At 37.1% G+C, this 26,647-nt stretch overlaps 1 protein-coding gene and 1 long non-coding RNA gene across 3 annotated transcripts in view; one reads left to right on the plus strand and one right to left on the minus strand.

Annotated features, from left to right (window-relative positions):
• Positions 1-26,647, plus strand: part of camkk2 (calcium/calmodulin-dependent protein kinase kinase 2) — a 74,561-nt gene that overhangs the window by 7,300 nt on the left and 40,614 nt on the right. For both annotated transcript variants that reach the window (XM_073935072.1, XM_073935071.1), the window contains exon 2: positions 25,673-26,303. In XM_073935072.1, coding sequence (XP_073791173.1) covers positions 25,716-26,303 — 588 coding nt within the window. In that variant the 5' untranslated portion in view covers positions 25,673-25,715. The remainder of the gene's footprint in view (positions 1-25,672; positions 26,304-26,647) is intronic.
• LOC141379819 (uncharacterized) lies at positions 8,275-9,904 on the minus strand. The gene is made up of 3 exons (XR_012396657.1): positions 9,763-9,904; positions 9,526-9,631; positions 8,275-9,162 (listed from the first exon to the last, which is right to left on the minus strand). It is a non-coding gene; the product is annotated as an uncharacterized lncRNA (long non-coding RNA).

The following is a 26,647-nucleotide window of genomic DNA, read 5'->3' on the forward strand; positions in this document are numbered from 1 at the left end:
TCGTAGAAATGCTGGATTAAGATTGTCTAGGGCAGGGGTGGTCATCCCTGTTCCTGGAGAGACACCTACCTGCAGATTTCAGTTGCTACCCGTATCAAACACACCTGCCTGTAATTATCATGTGGTGTTCAGGTCCTAATTAATTGGTTCAGGTGTGTTTGATATGGGTAGCAACTGAAATCTGCAGGAAGGTGGCTCTCCAGGAACAGGGTTGGCCACCCCTGGTCTAGGGGGCTGAATCGAGATCGCAATCTTTTTATGATTAATTGTGCAGCTCTGTGTCATATTTACATTCAAAGCTTCTATTGGGATAAAAAAATTAACTTTGAATGTCTGTAATTAATAAAGTCATCACCCTGAAAATACGATCTTTCTGAGAATGTAAATGTATAGTTAGGCTACGTTAGACAACCCACAAATATCCGCAACTCATAAAGTGGGGTAGAAGGCTTTTTCGTGTCACTGAATATGCTGTTTTGAAAGACACATATGAAGTTATGTTAGGTTGTTAGGAGGCAACAGAGGCACGCATCTTTAAAGTCACAGGGAAATGGTAAAGTTTGGATAGTATACAGCTGCTTATACGCACATCAATATACCATCATTTCTGTCACACTGTATAACAAAAAATTATATTTTAACAGTACTGTAATGGTTGGTTTTTTTATGGTTACGAAAGGGGTAGAAGTTAAAAAATACAATTTATTGGGTAATTTGATAAATAACATAAAAAATACTCTGTACAACTACTGTTTTTACATTATTCTGATGATTAGATTTAGGGTTGGGGTGGAGGTAGACATTAGTAAAATACAATTATTGGGAAATTTAATAAATAATATAAATATTTCTCATTAACTTCTGGCCGCAACCGTATCTGATTTAGCAGCAAACGGAAAAGTAGCAGACAACTGAAATGAATGCAGTCATTTTGACTGCTGTGTTAGTTCTAGGTAGAAACAATCATAACTTGTGTGTTTTGCAATTTTAATAAAATAAGGAAATATACAAATATTTAGTAAAAGTCAAGGAATTAGTGATGTTTGTGTTTTATTTCAACAAATTTATTAAATCGCAAAAATTATAAACGGTTAAAATGACTGCCTCTATAGTTCTAGTGTAAAATAACGAAGTAATAAACAGTTTAAACAGAATAAATAAAATATAATTTTGTATTCAAGTTTTAATTTGGAAGCACACCGTATGAGCTAAAAGATTTCTGTTTTTAAAATGCTTCTTAAAGTGTTAGTTCACCCAAAAAAAAAATCAAGATTTTGTAATTAATTACTCACTCTCATGTCCTTTCAAACCCCAAAGGCTTTCGTTTGTTTTCGGAACACAAATAAAGATATTTTCGCTGAATTCTTGGAGATCCCTCATCCTCCATAGACAGAAACGTTCCTGAAAAGCAAAATCGTCAAAAAAAAAAACTTATCCCTTAAGTGGTTCAATAGGAATGTTAACAAACTGTGAAAATTCTTTTGTTTTCACATGAAACAAAAATAATGACTTTGTTCAACAGTTTCCTCTTCTCAGTGTCAGTATAGGGTGCATGTTCATGTGTTGTGCTTTTCTGCACCTCATATTACCTCTGATGCACCTGTGGTTAGTTTCACAGAGTATTCATCAGTGCATAGAGCTCAGTGTGCACAATATACTGACACTGAGGAGAAGAAAATGTTGAATAAAGTTGCTGTTTTTGTTTTATGCGACCACAAAAGTATTCCAATAGCTTGATAACATTCAGATTGAACCACTGAAGATTTGCATGATACTGGAACTCGGTATCAGTCAATACTGGAATTAAAAAAACCATCATTTCCTCCATCATTGCTAACATTTGAGCACGTTCTTAATTAGCACTGATTTGTCATGGTGTTCACGTGCTCAACAGAAATGACTGTGATTGTCCGTGAAGGTCATCAGTCCACAGAACTCACCGCTGAGTCTAAACACAGATAGAGGGACACTGGAGCCGGATTCACCAGCGTATCGCTTGTATGTCAGCTTATAGACAAACCAGCTGATCGACGTGACTTTGAAATGCTCCAGTGCCCCTGTATCTTTGTTTACACTCAGTAAACAGCGGTGAGTTCGGTGAACTGATGACCTTCACGAACAATCACAGTCATTTCTGTTGAACACTCAAATGCGGGAAATGGAAGTTTTTTTAAATTTCAGTATTGATTGGTACAGAATTCCCGTATTGTGCAACCCAAGTTTGTTGGTACCTTTCTTGATTTCAGTTTTTGAGTGAACTACGCCTTTAAAATCTTGCCCCAGATTTCCACTGTAAATTGCAGATAGTTTTACGTTGTAAATTGTACTGCAACTTTATCAGAGTTTTAGTAAATAATTGTTCAATAAACCAATCCTAAAAATTTTTAAATGTGTTTTATTCTTTTTCTAATTGAATCTGAGCTTAGTTTTGCCAGCAGATGGCACTCTAGGCTAGTTTTGATACGTTTTTTAGTTAGTTTTTAGTACATTTAACGTAAACGCTTATGAGGAAAAGTGCTTGTACGTTCACCTGAGTTTTCGTTTTAATGAATACTATGCAAACGTCACATATATTTGACTTTCCTGGTAAAATGTCCTTCACATAAAGATCCGCCTGCAGGCTTCATGGACCACCTAGGCCAGGGGTGGCCAACCCTGTTCCTGGAGAGCCACCTTCCTGCAGATTTCAGTTGCTACCGATTTCAAACACACCTGAACCAATTAATTAGGACCTGAACACCACATGATAATTACAGGCAGGTGTGTTTGATATGGGTAGCAACTGAAATCTGCAGGAAGGTGGCTCTCCAGGAACAGGGTTGGCCACCCCTGATCTAGGCTGTCAGGAATTGTCTATTTTTTTCAGATTTCTTAAAAGCTGTTCACACAATAGAAATAGAACATGGTTAATGCCTGAAAATCCTTAAACATATATAATTTTCATTCAGTAACCATAACATTTTTACAGTCAATATTAAAATTACAATCATTTTCAAAGATCAGTGTGTAGATTATCACTGCTTCTTGTCCTTATAGTAGATTATATTTACATTTTATGTTTCGAAGAATGATGTGCTCCAGATGGTCCCATGCGGTCAATCCTCTGTGGACCCTTTTTCCCCTTTGAATGTCCTTTGCATATCACCGTATATAGACAACCAGGCAGTCGAACGTGTGTGTTAAATTGCGTGATCTGATATAAGGCTGCATCTCTGTTTCTAGGCTAAGATTGGATTCTTCCTGGAGGTCATCTTGGGTAAAGGCTGGATTGAAAACGGTGGCTCTTTTTAGGCATTTGATGTTGCTCTGTGTGGAAAGCCTTTAATGCAGATGCCGTGTGTTGGGGAGTCCAGGGATTGTTTGCTTGTTGTGAGTCTCCATAACAAATGAGGTTTGCTTGTGTTTCAGAAGGTTGAGCACGTGAAGCAGAGACGCTTGGTTTGCGATCCATCAAAGATCGAAGTAGGTCACAGAAGAATGTGGAAACTGCTCTCGGATTAAAATAGCTCAGCCCGCCATTGCAGTCAGGCCACATCTTGCCTGCATCTTCTGTGCATTTCCTGTTCTTGAAAAGAGGAGATGTGAGACTGTGTTTTCAGATGCTTGTTTAAGGTAGCCTGCTACATGGGTTTACAATAGTGTGTTTTGGTTTTAAAATGCATATATTCTGCTGCGATTACACCTGCTGTCTACACTACTTTGATGTCTTTAACCTGTAAAATGGAGATTTTTGAAAACCACGAAGACGGTTGGATCAAAATAGTAATACTAGGGCTGGGTGATATTGCAAAAAATAAAAATAAATCTTGATATTATGTTTCAAATCATTCAGTATCGATAATTATTAAATATTTTTTTAATGATCCATTTAGGAATATTAGAATTAATTTATTTAACCACTTTATTTTAATTTACCAACAATACTAAGGCAAAGAGTTTTAATAGTCAAAAACAAAAATATTTTTATAATGAAACAAAGATAAGTGTTAAAGAGACTCAAACTTGATTAAGAAAGTGTTACAAAGTGTGTGCAATGGTAAAGCGTAAATACTGAACAATCAAAGCAAATTTTAAGGTGTTAATAATTACAATACAGTAAACCTCAAACTCTGTCAACAACACAAATTATGACAATCAAATCTGAGCTTTCAAGTAAAGGAACCAGCCATCATTATTCAAATACATACTGCAACATTACAAATTGTTAAATGATTATATTACCCCCTAATATGCTAAACAGTCTTTCAGATGGGGAGCTAGTGGCTGGGATACACAGGAAAAGAAACCAAAAAGCCACTCTGGCGACATCCTTACATCATTTTTTTATTTACAACCTCCTCGCTGCTAGCCACCGCACTCATTTTCGCGTGTGTTGTTATTCTGAGCTAAAGTGACAAGCGCGAGCGCATGGATTTCTTGACCATTTACAATGGACTTTGTGCTTGCGCTCCGCTAGCGTTTCTTGTAACTAGGTGACCATCAACCATTTTCTCAGAGGATGACAAATGGACAAATCATTGCTGCAGCTCTGATGCAACTTTATCAGCCATCTCAATCCCCAGTAAATGAGTTTTTTCATCAGCAGGGGACATTGTTAATGTGCAATGACCTCAGCTTATTCCAGAAAACGTAGATATGCTGATATTTCTTTTTAAAAGTGTAAAATTGCAGCACAGTCACAGTTTTAGTCTTATTTTGTTTGTATTGTTTTTTTTTTTAGTTAGGGCAGAAAATATATTTAGCAAATAAATGTGCAGCATTTAAGAAAAAAATGGAAAGACTCTTCAACTTAAATTTGTTTTTAATAATTTTGTTAAAAAATCGAGACTTAATTGTGAGTCGTATTGAATCATGAGTCAGGTGAATTGTTACATCCCTAATAGTTACTTCAGATTGTTTTCTGGTTCTGTTCTAAAAATCTGAAAGGATTTCAATTTCTTTTATTTCAAGTCAAGGGAAAATGCATATAAATCTACATTCCTCATGAACTTAAATGTACCCAAATTAGCCCAAAGACTAAGGCCTATACCAATAAAAATACTGGAAACAAAAAACAACAATAGCAAAAAAAAAAAAAAAAAACTAGTGTTTGCAATGTTAATTATTATAAGGTATATTTGAGGCATTTGCTTGACTTAAACATAACCTTTTTCCTCTCAATGCAATTGAATAGTTTATATAACGAAACAAATCATTAACGCTATTTTGCTAAGGCTACAATGTGGTATTTCTTTCAATGTTTTTGGTTGTATAGTGTGGATGGAGATCTTTTCTGAAACAAAGCGGGAATTTAATGGATGAGGATTGTTTTCAATTTTAAAACGTTGTGTTAAAGCGAAAAAAAGTGGTGTAAATGGAGCTGCTCGAGGCTTGCGCTGGAGAATGACACATCAATCCCTTTGACTTTCTACACACTTTCATCATCTCACCATCAGACACCTGGGCTGACAAATGTGTCGGACATGCTTGGCCGCTCTGTACTCACCTGGACTGTCTCTTTGTCATAGACACAAACGGCTAACATCAGGGACAGACCAGTAATTAAAGTCTGATCTGATGTTAAAAAAAAAGGGTCTTATCTGGCATTATCAGTTGACCTCTTCTGGACATTTTGAAGTGATTGTTTGGTTTTGCTGTATTCAAGAAAAGCAGAGCATCAGTGTTTTGATGGTGTAGTATGTTGTCATCAAATATCGATACTGTAATTCAGAACAGATTGATTACCATCAGATATTGACGTCTTTTGGGACTGAGGGTTTTCTGACGAAGGCATGTCCAGTTCCAGTTCATTTAACAATGGGAAGTTGCACGTCATTGCTGTTGTACATCCGCAGGCAACACACTGTATTGTTTCATTTCTAAATTAATCAGTGTTTGTGATTGATTCGGGTGAGTCAGGGTTCATTCGTGAATGAATGAGCCACTATGAAAGATTTGGTTGTATTAAGGATTCAATGATTTGAGTTATTAGTAGTTGCTGCCTATTACTAAATATAATAGCACCCCCAAACCCCCCTGAACTTTTCATATATCTAAATGTGTGTGCAATATTTATGCATATGATAAATATGAGTGTAATATTTAAAGCATTAATCTCATATAATTAGTTATGCTATTGCGTGAATACATTTTTTGGTCAGTGTTTTTGTATGTTGTTACTTCTTAAAGGGTCACACATTTTTTGAGATGTCATATATATGTCCCACGCTGCTATAAACACTATTAGGACACATATATATCACCAAAAAGTGAAAATTGGTTGCTTTTGCGTTATTTCGAGCAAATTCCGGTTTGAAAAGTAATTTAGAAGCTACCTCAGGGTCATGCGATCCTGTTGTAAATCCCAGCGTGGAGACTGGATGTCTGTACAGGCGGTTACAATGTGACGTCTTTGAGCTTTTAACATTAACTCAAGAGATAGACATGGTTCTAACCAATCAGCTTGCTCTATTGTGAATGGGGTGCAACTTCATTTACATGCATGATAGCTTCAAAGACTGTTTTTAGTTATTACAGTGTTCAGAGAGATGCCAAGTTGTGTTGCCAACCGTAATTAAAACAAGCGGAAGAAGAATTGTTTGGAGACATGGGTCGTCAGTGTTGCGTTTATAAATGTGCTGCAACCAAGGTTTTGTTTTCAATTCCTTGCCATGAGAGCGCAACTGGACTCAAGTGTGGATTACAGTGTTCTGAGAGCATTTCAAATCAGTAAATAGTGAAATTCGGATTTACTGCTGGTCTACTTAAAAAAAAAAGACGCGGTTCCAGTTCGTGTTGATTATCCTGTCTCGACAGATTTGGTAAATGTGTGATCAGTGTTCTTTGTTTATGTTTATTCAGAAGCAAAGTTAGCTTGTATCGTCAGCAGTACTCTTTCTGTTTTTAAAAACATACCTTAGTCAAAATGATTTAGTTACTACGTTTACAGTATGTTAATATCACTATGATATTATGGACTAAAAGATCTGCTGTAAATGCTGCTCTTGGAATGTAAACGTGTATTACCATAATCAAATTATTACCGGATTTTTGCCACATTTTGTGACAGCATAGTCTAGGACACGGCTTGCTGACGCTACCTTGTGAGTGCATCTAAGTTATCGAGAAATGCAGAGTTTTTTTTCTGTCTCATTCGCAGTGCGGTTTCAAACATTCCATTAAAACTACACTCTTCCAGCAGTTTTTCGCATCCAATATCTCTTTTGTCACGGGGGGCAGGCCTGTGCAGAGACTGTCCAAAGGGCATGTGTAGGATAAATTTTTTGAAGAAAAGGGGGTGGGGGTGGGGGGTAAAGAGGTGTTTTCGCGCGCGTACTGAAGAGCGGTGTTGTCGCGCGCGTTCTGAAGTGCAGTGTTGTCGCGCGCGTTCTGAAGTGCGGTGTTGTCGCGCGCGTTCTAATTAGCGGTGTTGTCGCGTGCGTACTGTAAAGTGGGGGGCGCGTACTCACGAACGGTGTTGTCGCACGCCTACTGAAGGGCGTGAGGGGGGGGGGGTGTCGCGGGGGCACTTTTGATCATTTTGGAAGGGCACTTTCTATTTAAGATTAAAAAGGGCATGTGCACTGCACAGGTTGAGCCCTATGTGTGCATGTGCCTGACGGGGGGCATGCATGAAATGTAACTGAATGAAATTGAAAGTGCCAAACTGCAGTTATAGTGGACAAATTAAGAATTTGGCGAATAATTCTATTACTGATGTCCATGTAAACGTAGTGACTGTCTTTCTCCCCTGCATCTGTGTTGTTTTGCCTCTGTGAAAATCAGCGTGTGCTCGAACTGAAACTCCTCTTTTCATGCAAACCATTCCCTCTTTGGCGACTCGACACTCACACCTAAACAAAGCTGGACTCACCCACTTGCCTGGCTTTTTTTTAAACAGTGTGAAAATACCCTGCAGAGACAGGGAGATTTCATGGCCCTTTTAAAATTTATTTATTACAATATAAATTATTCTGTATTTTAATAACTCAGCAAATATATATTTTGTCGTGTTTGAATAATATTACCATTTTTAAATATATAACTCACCAATTGAGCAGCTAAAAAAACAAAAAATCGAAGGTAATTTTATTCATTATATTAAAACACAAGTTTAATAATTAGCTTGTCTGTTCGACTGCTGTTTTTTTAAATGTCTATAACGCAGAATGCTGCATGTAACCCTTGATACACAAATGTATTATAAGCTTTTAATCAATGGACCAGATGCTCAGAAGTCTAAATTCCTCCAAAGAGAGAGAAGATACAACAACAGTGAAGGACTCGGACACAGAGGTAAGAATAATAAAAGATTGTATTGTAAAATGTTCACAGAAATATAAAAAAAAATAAAAATAAAAATAAATAAAACAAATTCTAGGTTTTTTTTCACACGTATCTTATGACCTCAATCTTATTTACACTCTCTAATAACACTTCTCTTTCTTCACAGGCTATATCACTAATAAGGTAAGTTAATATTGTTATTTTTCTGTTTTTTCTATTGTTAAGGCTAATATTATATTTTGGTTACTATCATAACAATAATATAATATTAATATGCTAATAACAGTACTATATTAAAGGTTTGCAAGTGTAAGTTAATAATACAATATTAAAATTGTATTATTATTTAACATATAATCAACATTTCCCTTCTTAAACCAGTTAACCTCTCTCTATAAAGATTCAAAAATTGCAACGAATGAACACTCTAAAGGAACAATGTACAAATAAAATAAAAATGAAAATAAAACATTCACTTAAAACATTTCAAAATGTTCCAAAAGTCCAGTAAAGGTGATAAACTTTCAAAAAGATTCTTTTGCAAAACAACTAGGTTGCAAATTCAGTTCCAGAGATCCAGGATGTTGCACTTGTGAGTGTGTTGTAAATTTACACTCCTACCATGACGCTGAATAGGTTTTACTTTGTATCTTTTCAACAGGTGTATCCAAAGAATCCACTCAATGGGAGGCTCGCCAGTCCAACTCCACAATTAGACACGCCGATGGAAGTTGAGACAATCCAAATCCAGAAAAGAGTTCAAACTTCAATTAATTCGAATCCAGAGCAGATCACATCCAGCAACTGACGTCAATAGAACATCTCACCGATGAAAAATCAGAAGAAGATGCACAAACGAACAAAACCAAGGAAAAGAAAAAAAAAAAAAAACCTGGCCTTGAAAACACAAGGCCAAAGAAACCATTAGCATTTTACAGTGTATGCATTATCTCAGCTAAACACATTTCTAAATAAACAGCAACAGTAAATAACCATGTACTGTATATGCTTCTCTCTGCTGAATTTCTGTGTTTTTCCTATTTCTCTCTCCTATTTGGCATTTTCTTTTTACAAATGACAGCATTTTACTTAAACTTTTCTCACTTAAACTTTACACAATCACTTGTATAATACTCTGTATAATACTTTGAGTTTGTACTAGACCAAACAAATGGTTAATTAATAAAACACATTTTTCGACACTAGTTTAAATCATGTTATAATGAAAACAATAATAATAATAATAAAAAAACAACTCACCAAGGAAATCATTCAAAATCAAAACGAAACAAACAAGAAAACTCCAGGTGGCACTCGTGTGCAGATTTCACTCTCAGAGACAAATCTTGTCTTTTTTCTCTCAATCCTTCATTAAAAATATATGATTGAAATCATGTCAGCATCTTATTAATGGTCAATTTTCACAGTTAATACGCATTAAACATTAAAAGATGTAAATCTAATAGTTATATTACTGTTATTAATATAACAACTTACATCTCTGCTTTCCCTTGCGAACCCTGAATCACCATAGCAACGGTAAACACAAGCTAACAGACAAGCGAGATTTGTTATTGTTTGGAAAGCTGATCTGCTGCTATAGTGTAAGGCACGATGATGTCATTCTAAAGCACTATTCCCTTGAATGCTGTATAATACTCTATTATAAATTATTTATATAAGTAAATAATTTTAATGTATATTATTTAATCGAGTATTCTGCCAATGTTTTTTCCTCATATTTCTATTTGCTCTATTGCTGTATACTACCCACTAGTAACCTGGGTTACACATTCCCCCCCTGAATTCAGGCACGTCCTCGGGCATGTACGGGGTTGGGTTGTCACTGCAATTGGAAAAGGGTCTGGCACAACAAAGGGCTGATCTCTAGTGAGTATGGGTTCTTCTAACGATGTGGTAAAGGCAGAACTCAGACCTTGTAGTAAGGACTGAATGACTAGTGTCAAGGGATTTCCTAGTTTATGATATTCAAGCTTATTAGGAGGTCTACATTGCCTTTTTGAGCGTCTAGGGCCACTTGTATCTAGGTCTTCATCCACTATTGGCTGGTTACTTGAAACATTTTTGACATGTGGATTTTGATCATTAGAATGGGATACATCAACAGGATCTAATTCAAGCGCCCTTCTATGGATCTGTCCTTCAACACTATTTCCACTTCTTTCAGGTTCAATTTCTTTGGGGTCAATATCAGCAGGGTTCAGCACAGGTAAGAAATTCTCATTGACATCATCTCTTTGATTTTCTGTTAAGTCTTCTTCTAGTCTGGAATCAGGTAAGGTTTCTTTTTCAGGGTTCACCACGACAGGGAGTGGTTCAATGGGCTCTATGCCAGGTAAGTTCCTTACAAGCACTGGACTTTGTGATGAAGGTAACACAGTCGTTGTAATGGATTCCAACTGGCGTCCTGCATTTCTAATATATAGAGAGTCATCCTCAGATTCTGACTGATCACTCATTTGATGTTCTTTGGGAGCATATTCTAGAGCAGAGCTAGACCTAGTTCTGGGCTTACGTTGAACATTTGGAGGACTCATTTCTTCAATTTCATTTTCAGACAAATATCCACAAGGTCGAAGTAAGTCTCTGTGTAAAGTTCGAACTGGACCGGTCTTTCCGTCAGGCTGGACTACATATACTGGGAGATCTCCAGCTTTACGGATAACTACATAGACATCTGGTTCCCATTTGTCTGCCAGTTTGTTCTTGCCTCTTAGCCTCAAATTTCGCACAAGGACTTTATCTCCCACGTCAAGAGTAGAAACAACCACATGTTTGTCAAATCTGCGCTTGTTACGTTGGGCTACTTTTGCAGAGTTTTTGATGGCAATTTCATAGCTCTCTCTTAAACCTTCTTTCAGATCTTTTACATACTGAGAGTGGGATTTGGTAGAACGATCCACAGGTAACCCAAAGGCTAGGTCGACTGGCAGCCTGGGCTGTCTACCAAACATAAGTTCATAGGGAGTGTATCCTGTTACATCATTTCGAGTGCAATTGTAGGCATGCACCAAAGGCTTGACAAACTCCTTCCAGCATGACTTCTTTTTGTTTTCAAGAGTACCCAACATTTGGAGAAGGGTCCTATTGAATCTCTCCACTGGATTTCCTCTTGGGTGGTAAGGAGTAGTTCTCACTTTGTGTATACCTGCGACGAGACATAGCTCTTTGATGAGGCTTGACTCAAAATCTCGTCCTTGATCACTGTGCAGTCTTTCCGGAAATCCATAATGTACTAGAAAGTTTTCCCATAAACATCTAGCCACAGTCTGTGCCTTCTGGTTTCTGGTAGGCACAGCCACCGCATATTTGGTGAAGTGATCTGTAATAACTAATATATCTTTGGTGTTACTCTGATCTGGCTCTAAAGACAAGAAGTCCATACAGACCAACTCCAATGGTCTGGTAGTCTTGATGTTCATCATTTCAGCTGCTTTTTCAGGAAACGCTTTTCTACGTACACATCTCTCACATGTCTTAATTTTCTCTTCCACAGATGATGACATTTTTGGCCAAAAGAATCTGGTTCTGACAAGGTCAAGTGTCCTCTCCATGCCCATGTGTCCCATATCATTATGGAGACTCTTCAACACTGTTCCACGTAAAGCTACAGGTAAGGCTAATTGATAGTGAGTGCTTTCCTGATCTTGCTTCTTCCTATAAAGCAATCCATCCCTTAATTCTAATCTGTTCCATTCCCTTATCCACAGAGTAACAGCAAGCGACTGGTCTTTTGAACTAGAAGGTTTTTCATTCCGCTGTAAACAATCGATAATGAATTTGAGATCAGGATCCATTCTCTGCTGTCTCTTTAACTCCTCGTTAGACAGGTAAGGAATGACTGGAAGACCATGCTCATTTTCTTGTTCAAACGCATTTGGTAATACATCTGCATGCAGGGCTAAGGACTCAACAAGGGCAATGGAAGGGTTGGAAAATTTGCATTTATGTGAGGAATTTCCAATCTGATGTCGATCACAGATGGCTTTTATGGCCTCTGGGAGGATAAGAGAATCTTCAACTCCAAATTCATCTAAATGATGAAGGGTAAACTGTTTAATTCTCTCTCTCTCTTTCTGGGATACAGGGTCATCTAAAAGCTCACCATGTGGTCGTCTTGAAAGGCCATCTGCATCACAGTTTTGACTTCCAGCCCTATACTGGAGCTTGAAATTGTAAGTGGACAGACTTGACAACCAGCGATAACTGGTAGCATCAAGCTTTGCAGATGTCAGAATGTAAGTTAAAGGGTTGCTATCAGTTACGACCACAAATTCTGTTCCATACAAATAGTCACTGAATTTAGATGTGACTGCCCATTTAAGAGCTAGAAATTCTAGCTTGTGAGCTGGATACCGGCTTTCACTTCTTGTCAACCCTCTGCTTGCAAAAGCAATGACCCGCATTTGTCCCTCTTGTTTCTGGTATAAGGCTGCCCCGAGCCCAGTGGTACTGGCGTCAGTATGCAGAACATAAGGAAGCTTTGGGTCTGCAAATCCCAGAACAGGTGCAGAGGTGAGTTTCTCAATAATCATGTCAAAGGCCTGTTGACAGGGCTGATTCCATCTGTCTCCGAATTCCTTTTTGGGGTCCAGATATTGCTTATTCTTGTTCTCTTGTAGGTGACGTTTTTGAAGAGGTGGATACCCTACTGTGAGGTCATTAAGGGGTTTGATTATCTTGGAATAATCCTGAATGAACCTCCTATAGTATCCAGAAAATCCCAGAAAAGATCTTAATTCTTTGAGATTTCTTGGTCTTGGCCAGGTTTTTAGGGCCTCAATTTTCACTGGATCAGTCTCCACTCCATTTTCTGATACAATATGACCAAGGTATCGAACAGAAGTCTGGAAAAACTTGCACTTTTCAGGCGATAGCTTCAGTCCATATTCTTTGAGCCTTTTCAAAACGTGCATCAGCCTTGATTCATGCTCTTCTAAACTTTCAGAGAAAATGATCAGATCATCGATGAAGACCAACACCTCTTTTCTATTCAAGTCACCCATGCATCTTTCCATCAGCCTTTGAAACGTACTTGGGGCATTGGTAATGCCTTGGGGCATCCTATTGAACTCCCAGAACCCCAAGGGACACACAAAGGCAGTTTTACTTTTGTCAGCTTCCTCCATCTCAATCTGATAATATCCTGATTTTAAGTCAAGGACAGAGAACCATTTCGAACCAGTTAGTGCTGAAAAGACCTCTTCCAGATTTGGCAGGGCATAGGCATCTTTAATGGTTTGTGAGTTTAGCTTTCTGAAGTCAATGCAAAGACGTACAGAATTGTCTTTCTTTCTTACAACTACTATGGGGGAGGCAAAGGGGGATTCTGACTCTCGGATAATTCCAGCTGCTAACAAGTCTTGCAAATGTTTTCGTACTGCATCAATGTCCTGAGGATGTATGGGTCGAGGTCTGTGTTTGAAAGGAGTCTCATCATTAAGCTTTATTCGGTGAGTGACTTTGTTTGTATGTCCATAATCTAAGTCATGCAAGGCGAAGACTTCAGGCATGGAATTTAATTGATTCATTATTCGTTTCTTCCATTCAGGTGTCAATGGGGAATTTTCAAAGTCGAATTTGAGATTGGAACAAGCAGAAAGTTCTTTATTCACAGTGCTGGAATTCACTTGCCCACTCTTTATTACTTCTTGGACTGCCCGCATTTCAGCAATTATAGTTCTGGGGTAGATGGTAATGTCGGTCTGAGTTTCATTCCGTAACACAACTGGTAACTGTTGATGCCTTTTGCTGGGTAAGGAATGCAAACAGCTGGTAACTAGCAAACCACCAGGTAAAGCGGGTGAAGTTGGTGACTCTAGAGCTACACATTTCCCTACATGAGGACAATTAACTAGAACATGTCCATCAAGAACCACTGTACATCCTGCAGGTACTACCTCTGGAACATGTCCCTTGAATTTGATACAGCCCACTACATCAGCACTTGCTTGTTTGTATCTTGCTTCTAAAACTTTTTGTACTGCACGGTAACCATGGAAGTTAGATTGAGGAAAGGAAGCAGATTGTTGGACATAGTTGCTGTAAAGAGCATCTAATGAATTTGTGCCAATTAGAACTTGGGGAGTGTTCATCGAATCTGGGACTACCAGGGCTAAAGTGGGCACTTCTGTCTCAGTTCCAAGGAACTCTCTGGGAAACTTAAGAGTCAATTCCACATATCCAAGATAAGGCACTGTTTGACCATTTGCCCCTTCCACTTCCAGCAAGTTATCCAATGATTTAAGTGGACAATTTGATAAATTCTCTTGATAAAATGACCAGGGAACAGTAGTTACTTGGGACCCTGTGTCCAGAAGGCAGGAAACTCTTTTATTACCAACAGTTATTTGGGCAGTACACTTCACTCCCACTAATCCTCTTGGTAAATTTCTCAAAGAGGGTGCGTCACACGCATTTTGGTTGAACAATTGTTTACGTTTCTCAGGGCAATTATTATTTCTTTTAGTCTCTGTATGCCCCTCTACAGAGACCGTCCTCAGTTTAAAGGATTCATGATTGCTACTTGTTGGGTATCCCACTGGGCTTGTCGCTCCCTTAACTTGCGTTTTTTCTCAGCAACTTTAGTAGGGTCAGGAGCATTACTACAGCTGCTGGCAAGATGACCATCTTTCGCACATCTAAAACAATACCCCGGACGAGGTCTACTTTCAGGTAGTTTACTAGCTCTGTAACAATCTGTTGCTCTAGGTTCAGGCAGCAAGTTTCTGGTGCGGTTTCTATACATATCAGGGGCAGTCAGTTGAACCTTTAAATCAGCAATCTGTTTCTTTAAGTCAGCAATTTCAGTTGCTTCTACATCACTTTTAATTTTTGGAGTGGCTGTAGTTTGCATGGCTGTAATCTGTGCCTGTAACTCAGTGACAACATTTCTCAGCTCACTCACTTCATCTGGTTTTGCATTTTTTTTCTTTTCTTTCTGGCTTGAAGGCTTTTGCAGTGCAACAACTTGAGCTTGAAGTTCACACACTTGCTTTGCGAGAGATGTGTCAGTTTGATCATCCTGCGTTTCACTTTGGTGGGCAGATATCTGGTGAGCTGACAGTCTGAATTTCGAGGGGGCAGGATAGTGTTTATTTAGCCCTAAATGTTTTCTCATTCTTTCTTCTTTAGAGGCATTTTTATCTTCTTCTGTACGGATAAGTACTACTAATTCTGCAAATGAAGGAGGAGTGGCTTTTCTCCTTTCTAATTGAAGTTCAGCAATGAGGGAACTGTCCCAACAGCCGCGACAAAACTGCTTTAGAAGATATCGGTTTCTCTCTTCTTCAAATATCCCACCTCGTCGAATAGCTGTGCTTAAGAGTACTTGTAATCTGTGCAGGTAAGTTGAAGGCTTCTCACCATTGTTTTGGAAGCTATTCATAAATCTGGCTAATAACTCATCTCCGTCTTCTACAGAGCCATATACAGACTCCAGCAATTCCAGATATACTGCAGGTAAACTGTTAGGGGAGACATGTTTAACAATATCTGCAGCAGGGGGAAGCAGACTGTCTATGATTTTTCTAGCTCGATTTAAGTCAGATATAGACGGATCTGTCAGTAGGAGATCAACACTGGCACGCCAAGTGTCAAAATCTGGCTCATTAACAGGTCTAGGAATTTTTCCAGAGAAAGATCGGAGGCGAAAAGAGGTATAGTGCATATGAGCTGTGTCATTTGTGCGGACAATGTGCTCAACTACTACCTTTTGCACGCTAGGAGGATCAATTATGTCCATGGTAAGTGCTGGATGGGATGACACTGTTACTGTGGGTTTAGTACTTCTATGGTTAAGGCTTTCCTTGGACAGGTTTTTTGAATTTGTTGATTCAACTTCATGAAATGGTGAAATTCTAGATGAAGGAAAAACTGTTTGTTCAGTAATCACACTTTGTGATATGACTGGGGACAGCAGTCTATTTGGTGAACTGACTGTGCTACGATCAAGTATTTGAGAACGTGCTGCATTTGGAAATTCAAGATTTTTATCCAAAACAGGTAGTGATTCAGCATGAGAAGGGCCAAATTTCATCTTCAGTAACTCTGTTTGGAGTACCTCCTCAATCGATTTCCCACTAAAACTAGCAATGTTTTGCAATTCCTCCAGATATCCATTAGTAGCACTATCACTAGCAATATGGGGGTAAACGCAGCTTAAAGCACGTACCATGAAAGTGGTACTTGGGTTTGACATACTAACTACAGTTAAAGGCAAAAGAGGCATCAATGTTTTCATCGCGGAGTTATGTGTAAACTCTATGATAGCATGTCGATGAAACTCACAGTCAGGGTCATCAATGAGAAGATGTCGGTTAATACTACCATATCTTAAAAGCCATGACTCTAAATCTGAGTCTGTCTCAGTCAGTGTCATTCCACCCACAATCACTGTTTTTGAGATATCTACATTCTCTTTTTCTATGATATCCATGACGTTAAAGTTCTCTCCGATTTGTAATATTTATAGTGAACTCGAATACTGTAATTAGACACTGTTGTTGCAATCTCTCTCCTGGCTGGCTCTCGCCACTTTTTGGTATGTAACCCTTGATACACAAATGTATTATAAGCTTTTAATCAATGGACCAGATGCTCAGAAGTCTAAATTCCTCCAAAGAGAGAGAAGATACAACAACAGTGAAGGACTCGGACACAGAGGTAAGAATAATAAAAGATTGTATTGTAAAATGTTCACAGAAATATAAAAAAAAATAAAAATAAAAATAAATAAAACAAATTCTAGGTTTTTTTTCACACGTATCTTATGACCTCAATCTTATTTACACTCTCTAATAACACTTCTCTTTCTTCACAGGCTATATCACTAATAAGGTAAGTTAATATTGTTATTTTTCTGTTTTTTCTATTGTTAAGGCTAATATTATATTTTGGTTACTATCATAACAATAATATAATATTAATATGCTAATAACAGTACTATATTAAAGGTTTGCAAGTGTAAGTTAATAATACAATATTAAAATTGTATTATTATTTAACATATAATCAACATTTCCCTTCTTAAACCAGTTAACCTCTCTCTATAAAGATTCAAAAATTGCAACGAATGAACACTCTAAAGGAACAATGTACAAATAAAATAAAAATGAAAATAAAACATTCACTTAAAACATTTCAAAATGTTCCAAAAGTCCAGTAAAGGTGATAAACTTTCAAAAAGATTCTTTTGCAAAACAACTAGGTTGCAAATTCAGTTCCAGAGATCCAGGATGTTGCACTTGTGAGTGTGTTGTAAATTTACACTCCTACCATGACGCTGAATAGGTTTTACTTTGTATCTTTTCAACAGGTGTATCCAAAGAATCCACTCAATGGGAGGCTCGCCAGTCCAACTCCACAATTAGACACGCCGATGGAAGTTGAGACAATCCAAATCCAGAAAAGAGTTCAAACTTCAATTAATTCGAATCCAGAGCAGATCACATCCAGCAACTGACGTCAATAGAACATCTCACCGATGAAAAATCAGAAGAAGATGCACAAACGAACAAAACCAAGGAAAAGAAAAAAAAAAAAAAACCTGGCCTTGAAAACACAAGGCCAAAGAAACCATTAGCATTTTACAGTGTATGCATTATCTCAGCTAAACACATTTCTAAATAAACAGCAACAGTAAATAACCATGTACTGTATATGCTTCTCTCTGCTGAATTTCTGTGTTTTTCCTATTTCTCTCTCCTATTTGGCATTTTCTTTTTACAAATGACAGCATTTTACTTAAACTTTTCTCACTTAAACTTTACACAATCACTTGTATAATACTCTGTATAATACTTTGAGTTTTTACTAGACCAAACAAATGGTTAATTAATAAAACACATTTTTCGACACTAGTTTAAATCATGTTATAATGAAAACAATAATAATAATAATAAAAAAACAACTCACCAAGGAAATCATTCAAAATCAAAACGAAACAAACAAGAAAACTCCAGGTGGCACTCGTGTGCAGATTTCACTCTCAGAGACAAATCTTGTCTTTTTTCTCTCAATCCTTCATTAAAAATATATGATTGAAATCATGTCAGCATCTTATTAATGGTCAATTTTCACAGTTAATACGCATTAAACATTAAAAGATGTAAATCTAATAGTTATATTACTGTTATTAATATAACAACTTACATCTCTGCTTTCCCTTGCGAACCCTGAATCACCATAGCAACGGTAAACACAAGCTAACAGACAAGCGAGATTTGTTATTGTTTGAAAAGCTGATCTGCTGCTATAGTGTAAGGCACGATGATGTCATTCTAAAGCACTATTCCCTTGAATGCTGTATAATACTCTATTATAAATTATTTATATAAGTAAATAATTTTAATGTATATTATTTAATCGAGTATTCTGCCAATGTTTTTTCCTCATATTTCTATTTGCTCTATTGCTGTATACTACCCACTAGTAACCTGGGTTACATGCACATTTCATCTTCTGTGCTGTTTCAGTTGTCTGGTTGTCACTTGTTGTCATTTTATGTCATGTAGAATCCATCATTCATTCTGTTGCTGGCTGAATCTCACAGTAGGTGATGGATGAAGACAGAGAGACAGGTTAATAAACAAAATAAGACAGATTGTTTCTTTTTATGTGAATGATGGCACTAAAAAGTCGACAACTGCGTTCTGAAGGGTTTCTAGTGAGTTGCTATGTGGTTGCTAGGGTGTTGTTGATTATAAAAATGTGTCAATTAATTTAGGGCTGCACAATACAGTATATTGCAAAATCAGCGTTATCGCTGTAATAGTATATGCAATATATGTATCACACGCTTGTGTGGTAAATTACATGTATTTTATATACCAAGCATTTCCGTGTTGCATGCATTGGTTGTTTATCTTGACCAATCACATGGGGACTTGCTATCTTTACCTCCCAAGCAGTTGCATTTCAAATTTCAAATGAGAGGACAACGACAACAGCCAATCAGAGTCCGGATATCTGTTGAGGTTTTCACTCATTCATAGTGTTTTAAAGGAGGCGTCCAAAATTGCCTACTACTAAAGTAGGTACTACATTTTAAATTTACAACATGACCTTTAGAATAGTCTGTTCTATTCAGTTTATATGTAAGTAGTATGAATGGAGCTTGTATGTCCGCCGTTTGTCATGATCACGTGACCTATCAACGTCAGTCACGTTGCTTCACTCCCATTAATGAATTCTCTCGCGTGACATTATGGAATAGTGTAGCGCCCAATGGATGCACACTTCAGAATCTTACTGGATGTAGTAGTAGGTCATCTGAGTGCTTCTCGCGTGCTGTTTTTCGAATTCTATGAATTCAAACATACTACTCGGCTCACATATTGTGTCAAGTGTACTAAATGCGATTTCAGACACAGTCTGAATTTTTGTTTTTAGTGTAAATTATAAATAATTAGATCTTAAAATTATTTTTACCTACATATTTTAATATTATTACATAAATAAATGTTTTTAAAACATAGCTAAAAAAAAAATCTGCTTGTTACGTATTACGTCACGCGAATCGGCTTCCAGGTCCTAGCGATATATCAAACTGTATGGGGAGACTCAACAAATGGTTATAATAAGCATTTACAGAGCGATGTAATACATTCGAAAATCACAATCTCAATATATATGTCCGTAATATCCGATGGTCAGGAAGTGATACATTTTTTATAAATTGTTAAAATATTGGTGTCTATGATGAAGCAAGTTTGCAGCAAGCTCCTTATTTTATCCAAAATTGACTTTAATGTGTAATATGACTAAAATGTGGTCATAAATGAATATTTTCTCAGTTCAGATGAGTAGCTGCTTTGACCCGGAAACAGTATTTCATATGTAACAAGCGTATATAATTTTTCTAGTGAAATCTTATATTTAAAAAATGTTATATATTTCCCAGTATCATGCAGCCCTAAATTAAATATCTACCCTCAATTTCTATGATATTATATGCTTTTGAGCTTCAATAGCTGTTTCCATCCAAAGATGAAAGATAGATTTTTATGCAAAACTGCAATATCACATAAATCATTTGTGAATGATGCACTTTTTCCATCCAGTGATTCAAAGAGAACAAAATCATTACTTTTTGATAAACATGCAAATATCAAAAAGAAAAATAGAATTTGTTGCTGAAGGAGAAACCACTGTGGGACTTATAAATTACTTGTGCCTCAGAAGACAAAACTCGAAGGACAAAACTCGAGTGAAGGAGCGGTGGCTTTTAGATGTGCAAGACAGATTTTTTTGGAAGACAGCTCAGAGAGATAATGATACTATACCACTTTGATGACAGACTTTTGGCTAAGGCGTTTTTAGAAAGACCAACACATGCCTTTCCATCGCATTTATTTTTATAATCAAATGACGGTAAATGATCTGATGTTACCATTAAGCATTTTTGATGTGATGTTCCAAAATACGCTTGAAAAATTGGGTGGATTGAAACATACACTTAAAAAAAGTTTGCTATTTGTTCAAACTACTCATTTAAAATAAGCCAAATCAACACAATTCTTTGTGTTTTTTTGGCGACAACTTAATTATTATATGTTCAATCCACTTAAATTTGTAAAAACGCATAAAATAACCTAAATCCTTCATGTTGTCCCAACACAAATAGATTAAGTTAACATAATTGTTTAAAAAAATTAAAGTGGATTGAACATAAAACAAATAAGTTGTCCAACTTAAGAATTGTGTTGATTTGGCTCGTTTTAAATAAGTAGTGTGAACAAGCAGCAAAAATAATTGAATGTAGTCTTTCTTTCATTTTTTGACTGTCTTAAATGCAAATGAAGAGTGCTTTTCTCAGTCTGGAGAGGTTATTTCTAGCATGCAAGTGAAATTGTGTCATTTTTAGGAAGGCTTGAATCCTCATCTGCGTTTTCTGGTTTAGGGGTGAAAATGAGTGTCATGTCAGTGCCATAATAACTTGAGAAATAGACGCGGGAGGGGTTAAAGATGTGAAAATATGCTTTTTTTTTGGTTCTTGAAGAAGGGAGAACAGTGTCTTCAAGCTGTGTGGGTGTTTTGACAGCAGAATGCATGGAGGCCAGGGCCCCGAGATGATATTACAGCAAAAACATAAGTCGAGATTCGATTGCAGATGTAGAAACGACAGCAAACGAAACAGAAACAGAGATGGAGAAGAAAAAGCAAGCAGCCGGCGTTGAATGTCGGTGAATGCGAGAGCTAGAAATGAGGCCGTGTGAAGGGGGTGGAGCAGCCCACACAACTTATCCTTTCTCAACCCCTCCGAGTAATGAATGTCTTTTTTCATTGTACCTGCTTGTATTTCTCTGGTTCTGCGAGACCCACACCTCTCCCACACACACACAGACTTTCTCCAGTGCTCAGAAAAACCGGCTTTGCAATGAAACTACAGCTTTTTTTGCATGGAAGTCAAGGCCGTATAAGAAACGGAGGCTTAGACTAGCAGAATGGAGATATGTAATCTTTTCCAAGCAGGCTTTACTGGAGTAACGTTTGAAGCGTCTTATTTTCATAAGCTTATTAGCTTCATTCAGTCAATTTATCTGTACAGGTAAACCATTTTTTATGGTGAAATATAATTTCATAGCAATTGTCTGACTTGAAGACAATCCTAGTGCTGAAATTGAGTTAAAGCATAAGTAGGGCAAAGGTTTGCAAGTGCAATTTTTATTCTTTTCCAAATATTATTCAAATGATGTTTAACAGAGCAATAATATTTTCACAGTATTTCCTATTACATTTTTTTTTTCATGGAAAAAGTCTCATTTCTTTTAGCGTGACTGGAATAAAACCACTTTTCAAATTTCAGTGAGGTCAATAATATTAGCGCCCATAAGAATTTAGTTTTTTTCAGTTGTCTGTTGTCCATTGACTTGCCTAATTAACCTAACTTGCCCAGTTGGCTAGTTAAGTCTTTAAATTGCCCTTTAAGCTGAACACTGTGCTATCATCATTATAGAAAAGACATCAGTTATTAGAAATTAAAATTATGTTTAAATGTGTGTTTAAAAAGTAATTATCTCTGTTATACAGCATTTTTTTTTTGCCTGTTTATATAAACAGGGACAACACACTTGACATTGTTAAGCCTGGTTTATACTCGACACATCCGCTAGTTCGATTGAGTGCATGCGGCGAATGTGACGTCATCGCGGTGTTTGCGGAGGTTCGCTTTGGGTGCGTGTGGCATGATTTTAGCTGGCGGAGTGCATGGTTTTTTTTGAGATTTGAATATGAAATTTGATTGAATATGAAACACTTTGAAGAGATTTTGTCTGAAACGGTACGCCTGCACAGACACCTTTATGATCCGTGATCATAGAGATAACAAGATGATCAATAATTCTTGGCTAGAAATTGCAACAGCCGTAGGAAAGGAGGACAGTTTTTATAAAAAAATATGAAAAAAAACAGAGAGAAGTTTGTTAAAGCCAAAAGAGGCCATGGCAAAAGTGGAGACCCAGATTTACAATTACAGAAATATGTTTGTCCACCATTTTTAGGTTTTACACTGATGTATATATTAAAATTTTGAATTTAAAACAAATTAATAGTAGCAAAACTATAAATAAGGAACAAATTGTTTCTTAGATAACTGGAAAGGAATATTTGAATCGGTTTACAATATACTGATATCGATTTTGCTAGGCTTTATTGGTGATGATGGTCAAAAATGTTGGACCATTATTGCCTTTTTAGCATAGGTAGAGGACAGAAACTAGCCAGACAGTAATGTGTAAATTGTGGAGTGGGCTAAATCTAAAAAAAAAAAACATCTGTATTTTTTGGTAAGTGTACAATTTTTACTTTTTATTCTTATCAGAATAAAAAATATATTTGTATAGAAGGCCATGTTATATTGTCATTAATATTTTAATAAACTTATTAGGTAAAACTGTCCGAGATATGAACAAAAGCAAGTGATGCATCAAAGTTTGATTTAAAAAATCTTGAATGGTTATAAAAATCCTTATAATCATTAGAATAATTTATAAAAATAATTAGTTTAAAAATATTGAATGATCTTAAAGATATAACGTAGTTCCGGAAACTTTCTACTTCTCTCTTTATCCGTCTGACTTTACGGTCAGTTTCTTTTGACTGCCCCCTGTTGTTTTAAGGTAGAACACAATGGCAAACCCAGCAAGTATAAAAACCTCGTCTGTTTTGCGAGGTGCGTGCGCAGTCAGCGAAGGTGTGCGATGCGGCTCCAGGCGCAAATATAAATCCAGCTTTATACACAGACAACCAATGTTGTGTACATAGCGCATACAGCATAAAGCTAAACGTAATTTCAGAATATTCCCCTCGTGGGGTATATATTTAAATAATAAAAATTTCACAAGAACTACTTAAACACAGTGTAAAAATGTGTGTATTGTGAATAGACAGAATTTGCTCTCTATAAAAAGCAATGTCAAAAAATTAATAATATTCATAAATACATGTTTATTTAACAGTAGTACATATCAGATAATTTAAAACTTTCAAATGGTTCAAAGTTATTTGTAAATTATTTAATATCTTAATAATATATATTTTTACAACAGTTCTGTCTGGTTCTTAAATCTGATTGGCTGATAGCCGTGCGATATTCTGCAATATCAGAACTCGTACAGCCTTTTCACTCTTGTGTATTACTCCGCCCAAGCAGATGACTACAGTTTGACAAATATTGCAGCTGTTGGACAATATAATGTACTTTTGAGTCTTTTTTTAGGAGAGAATAGTTGATTTGTAGCAGAGCAAAGACAGTTGACGTTGTCCATCCACAAAACGGCAACAGAAACCACATGATAAGCCCTTAGAGGGAAAAAATTCAGCGTAAAACTACAAACTACAGCTGATCAAATCATAAATCTGGTAAGTGACATTCTAAGTCGATCTCTCTCGTATTTTGCGGTGCTGTATTTATACCATAGTAATCGCAGTGTGTTGAGTGTGAGATGGGACTCACATATCAGGAATGTATGTACTGTGTGTTGGCCACTCTTTGTATAACCCTGAGTTACTTTTTGGTTGGTTTCGTTACCACAGACTAGTTCAATAAAAATAAAAAAGAAGAAATGCCCACATGTGTTTAACAGTTTTCCTTATCGCAAACACAACAGTAATCTGGTAGTGATTCCGCTGCTTCAGCTTTTTCGGAGTTAATTATTGTGATATCCTGATTGCAACAGAAATTCTGGGAAATCTCAGTAGACTGATGGCTTTTCAAGCTGTTCAGCCTCATAATCTTATAATGTCAGCAAAATCACCTGTTTTGCCATCACTTTAGATATTACACTAGAGAATCATTCAAATACTACTACTTAGTAGCAATAGTTTCTGCTGTTCTGACCAGCTGCAGATATGAATGAACGGCAGAAGAAAGTAGTTCCTCATACAAAAGTTTTTTAGACTCTCTGTTTTTGATTTTCTTTTTTTTATGCACATGATTTGACCATCAACTTATGTATATATGCAATATCACACGAGTAGCAGTGAGGTGTGGCTGTATATCATCACCGGTGGGACATAAGGCATGGATGCATGCCTCCCACCAGTGCCATTATACAGCTAAAACGCACTGCTACTCTTGTGATATTGCTCATTTATATGGTGCATTTTGGAACCACCTTAAAATATGGGTGAGGAGAGGAAACTGTCATTTGTTTAGTGAACTATATCCCTTTACAATATATGATTTCGATATATCATTTCAACATCGATATCGCAATATGCATATCGCAGGATTGGCAATGTTGAGTCAGGGTTATAGTTGAGTAGGAGTTGAAAACACACGATTGTGGAGTAATTGCAAAGTTCACCCATAAAGTTACCAAAAAAAGAAAGAGTATTTGCATGTGTTTTAAATTTAATTATTCGATTTGTGTGCCTGAATACTGTTAAGGTCACAGAAAAACCATAAAGCATTTATTTCAATTGTAACTTTGCTTTACTGTATTTGTCATTGTTTGTGATTTGGTTTATTACATTTTATGCAGATGCATTCCAAAACAAAGTCATACTATTATCATGCACATTTGTCCTAAATATATTTGTTCTTTCAAACTAGAGCTATTCATTTCATCTTTAAAAAAATTATACTTAATATCGGAATATATATCGCAAAAAAATGAAATATTGCAATGCCCGTTAAGCTTAATCCTACACTAAAAAAAAATCATGGGATTTAGAACATTTTTCTAAGGTAAGTGGTTGCAAGCAATGTATATAGGCTGAACAAATTAAATTGAACATTACTAAATGGAATTAGTTTGAATTGAATTAGCCCATATACCTTGTATGCAACCACTTACATTGGAAAAATGTTGTAAATCCAATGAGTTATTTGTTTTCAGCGTACGTGACACCTAACATTTCTCAACTCTGTTTTGGTTCCCAGGCGTTGATGGAGGGGCCGTTGAGAGGTGTTTGGGAAGGACACTATGTTTCCCTGTGTCTCCTCCTGGCCCTCTTCTGATCCCCCTGCCGCTCTCAGCCATGCTCCACCCAGTCCCCCGCTACATCCACCCAATCAGCCACTGCCCGACCTTCTGCGGAGCTGCGTTCTGCTCCCTTCCCCATCCGTGCGCCTGAGCCCTTGCACCGCCGAGATGGAGTCTATGATCGTGGTGACGGAGTACGAGCCCAGCGGAGGCTCAGGGCAGGAGGGCGGAGAGGAGGAGGAGGTGGAGGACATGGACAGTTCCGAAACACCGGAGCCTACGTCATCAGGTCCCGTACCGCCCTTCCGTATGGCCTCCTGTGATCTGCTTTCGCATACGATTGGCCGACCGGAAGCCCTTTTCCCAGAGCCGCCAGAGCACAGAGGGAGACTCAGCCTGTCCGATAGGAAGCTGTCGCTACAGGAGCGCTCGCAGACGCTTTCATCGCCCTGTGGGTCGCCGGGGCTCAACGGACGGTATATTTACCCATCACTTCCCTACTCGCCGATCACTTCTCCTCACTCTTCTCCACGTCTCCCTCGCAGACCAACCGTGGAGTCACATCGTGTGTCCATCACAGACCTGCAGGTAGGTGGAGGAGTTATAAATATAGTAGACCCTAATATTTACATTTACTCACTATTTACTTACATTTACTTTGCCTTAAGTGGTTCCAAACCTTCATGAGTTTCTTTCTTCTGTTGAACACTAAAGAAGATATTTTGAGGAATGCTGAAAACCTGTAACCATTGACTACACTGTAAAACACTGTAAAAATTTATATGATAAATTAGTCCTGACAATTTTTAATGTTTTTTATGTTTTTATAAGTTTATTGTAACTTATAAAACATTAAAAGTTTAGCATTTTAAAATATTATTAAACGATTAAAAGTTAATGTTCTAACTTATTTTTTTAAGCTGAATCAAATT

This window comes from Danio rerio, chromosome 21 (genome assembly GCF_049306965.1).
Source record: "Danio rerio strain Tuebingen ecotype United States chromosome 21, GRCz12tu, whole genome shotgun sequence".
Taxonomy (NCBI): Eukaryota; Metazoa; Chordata; class Actinopteri; order Cypriniformes; family Danionidae; genus Danio; species Danio rerio.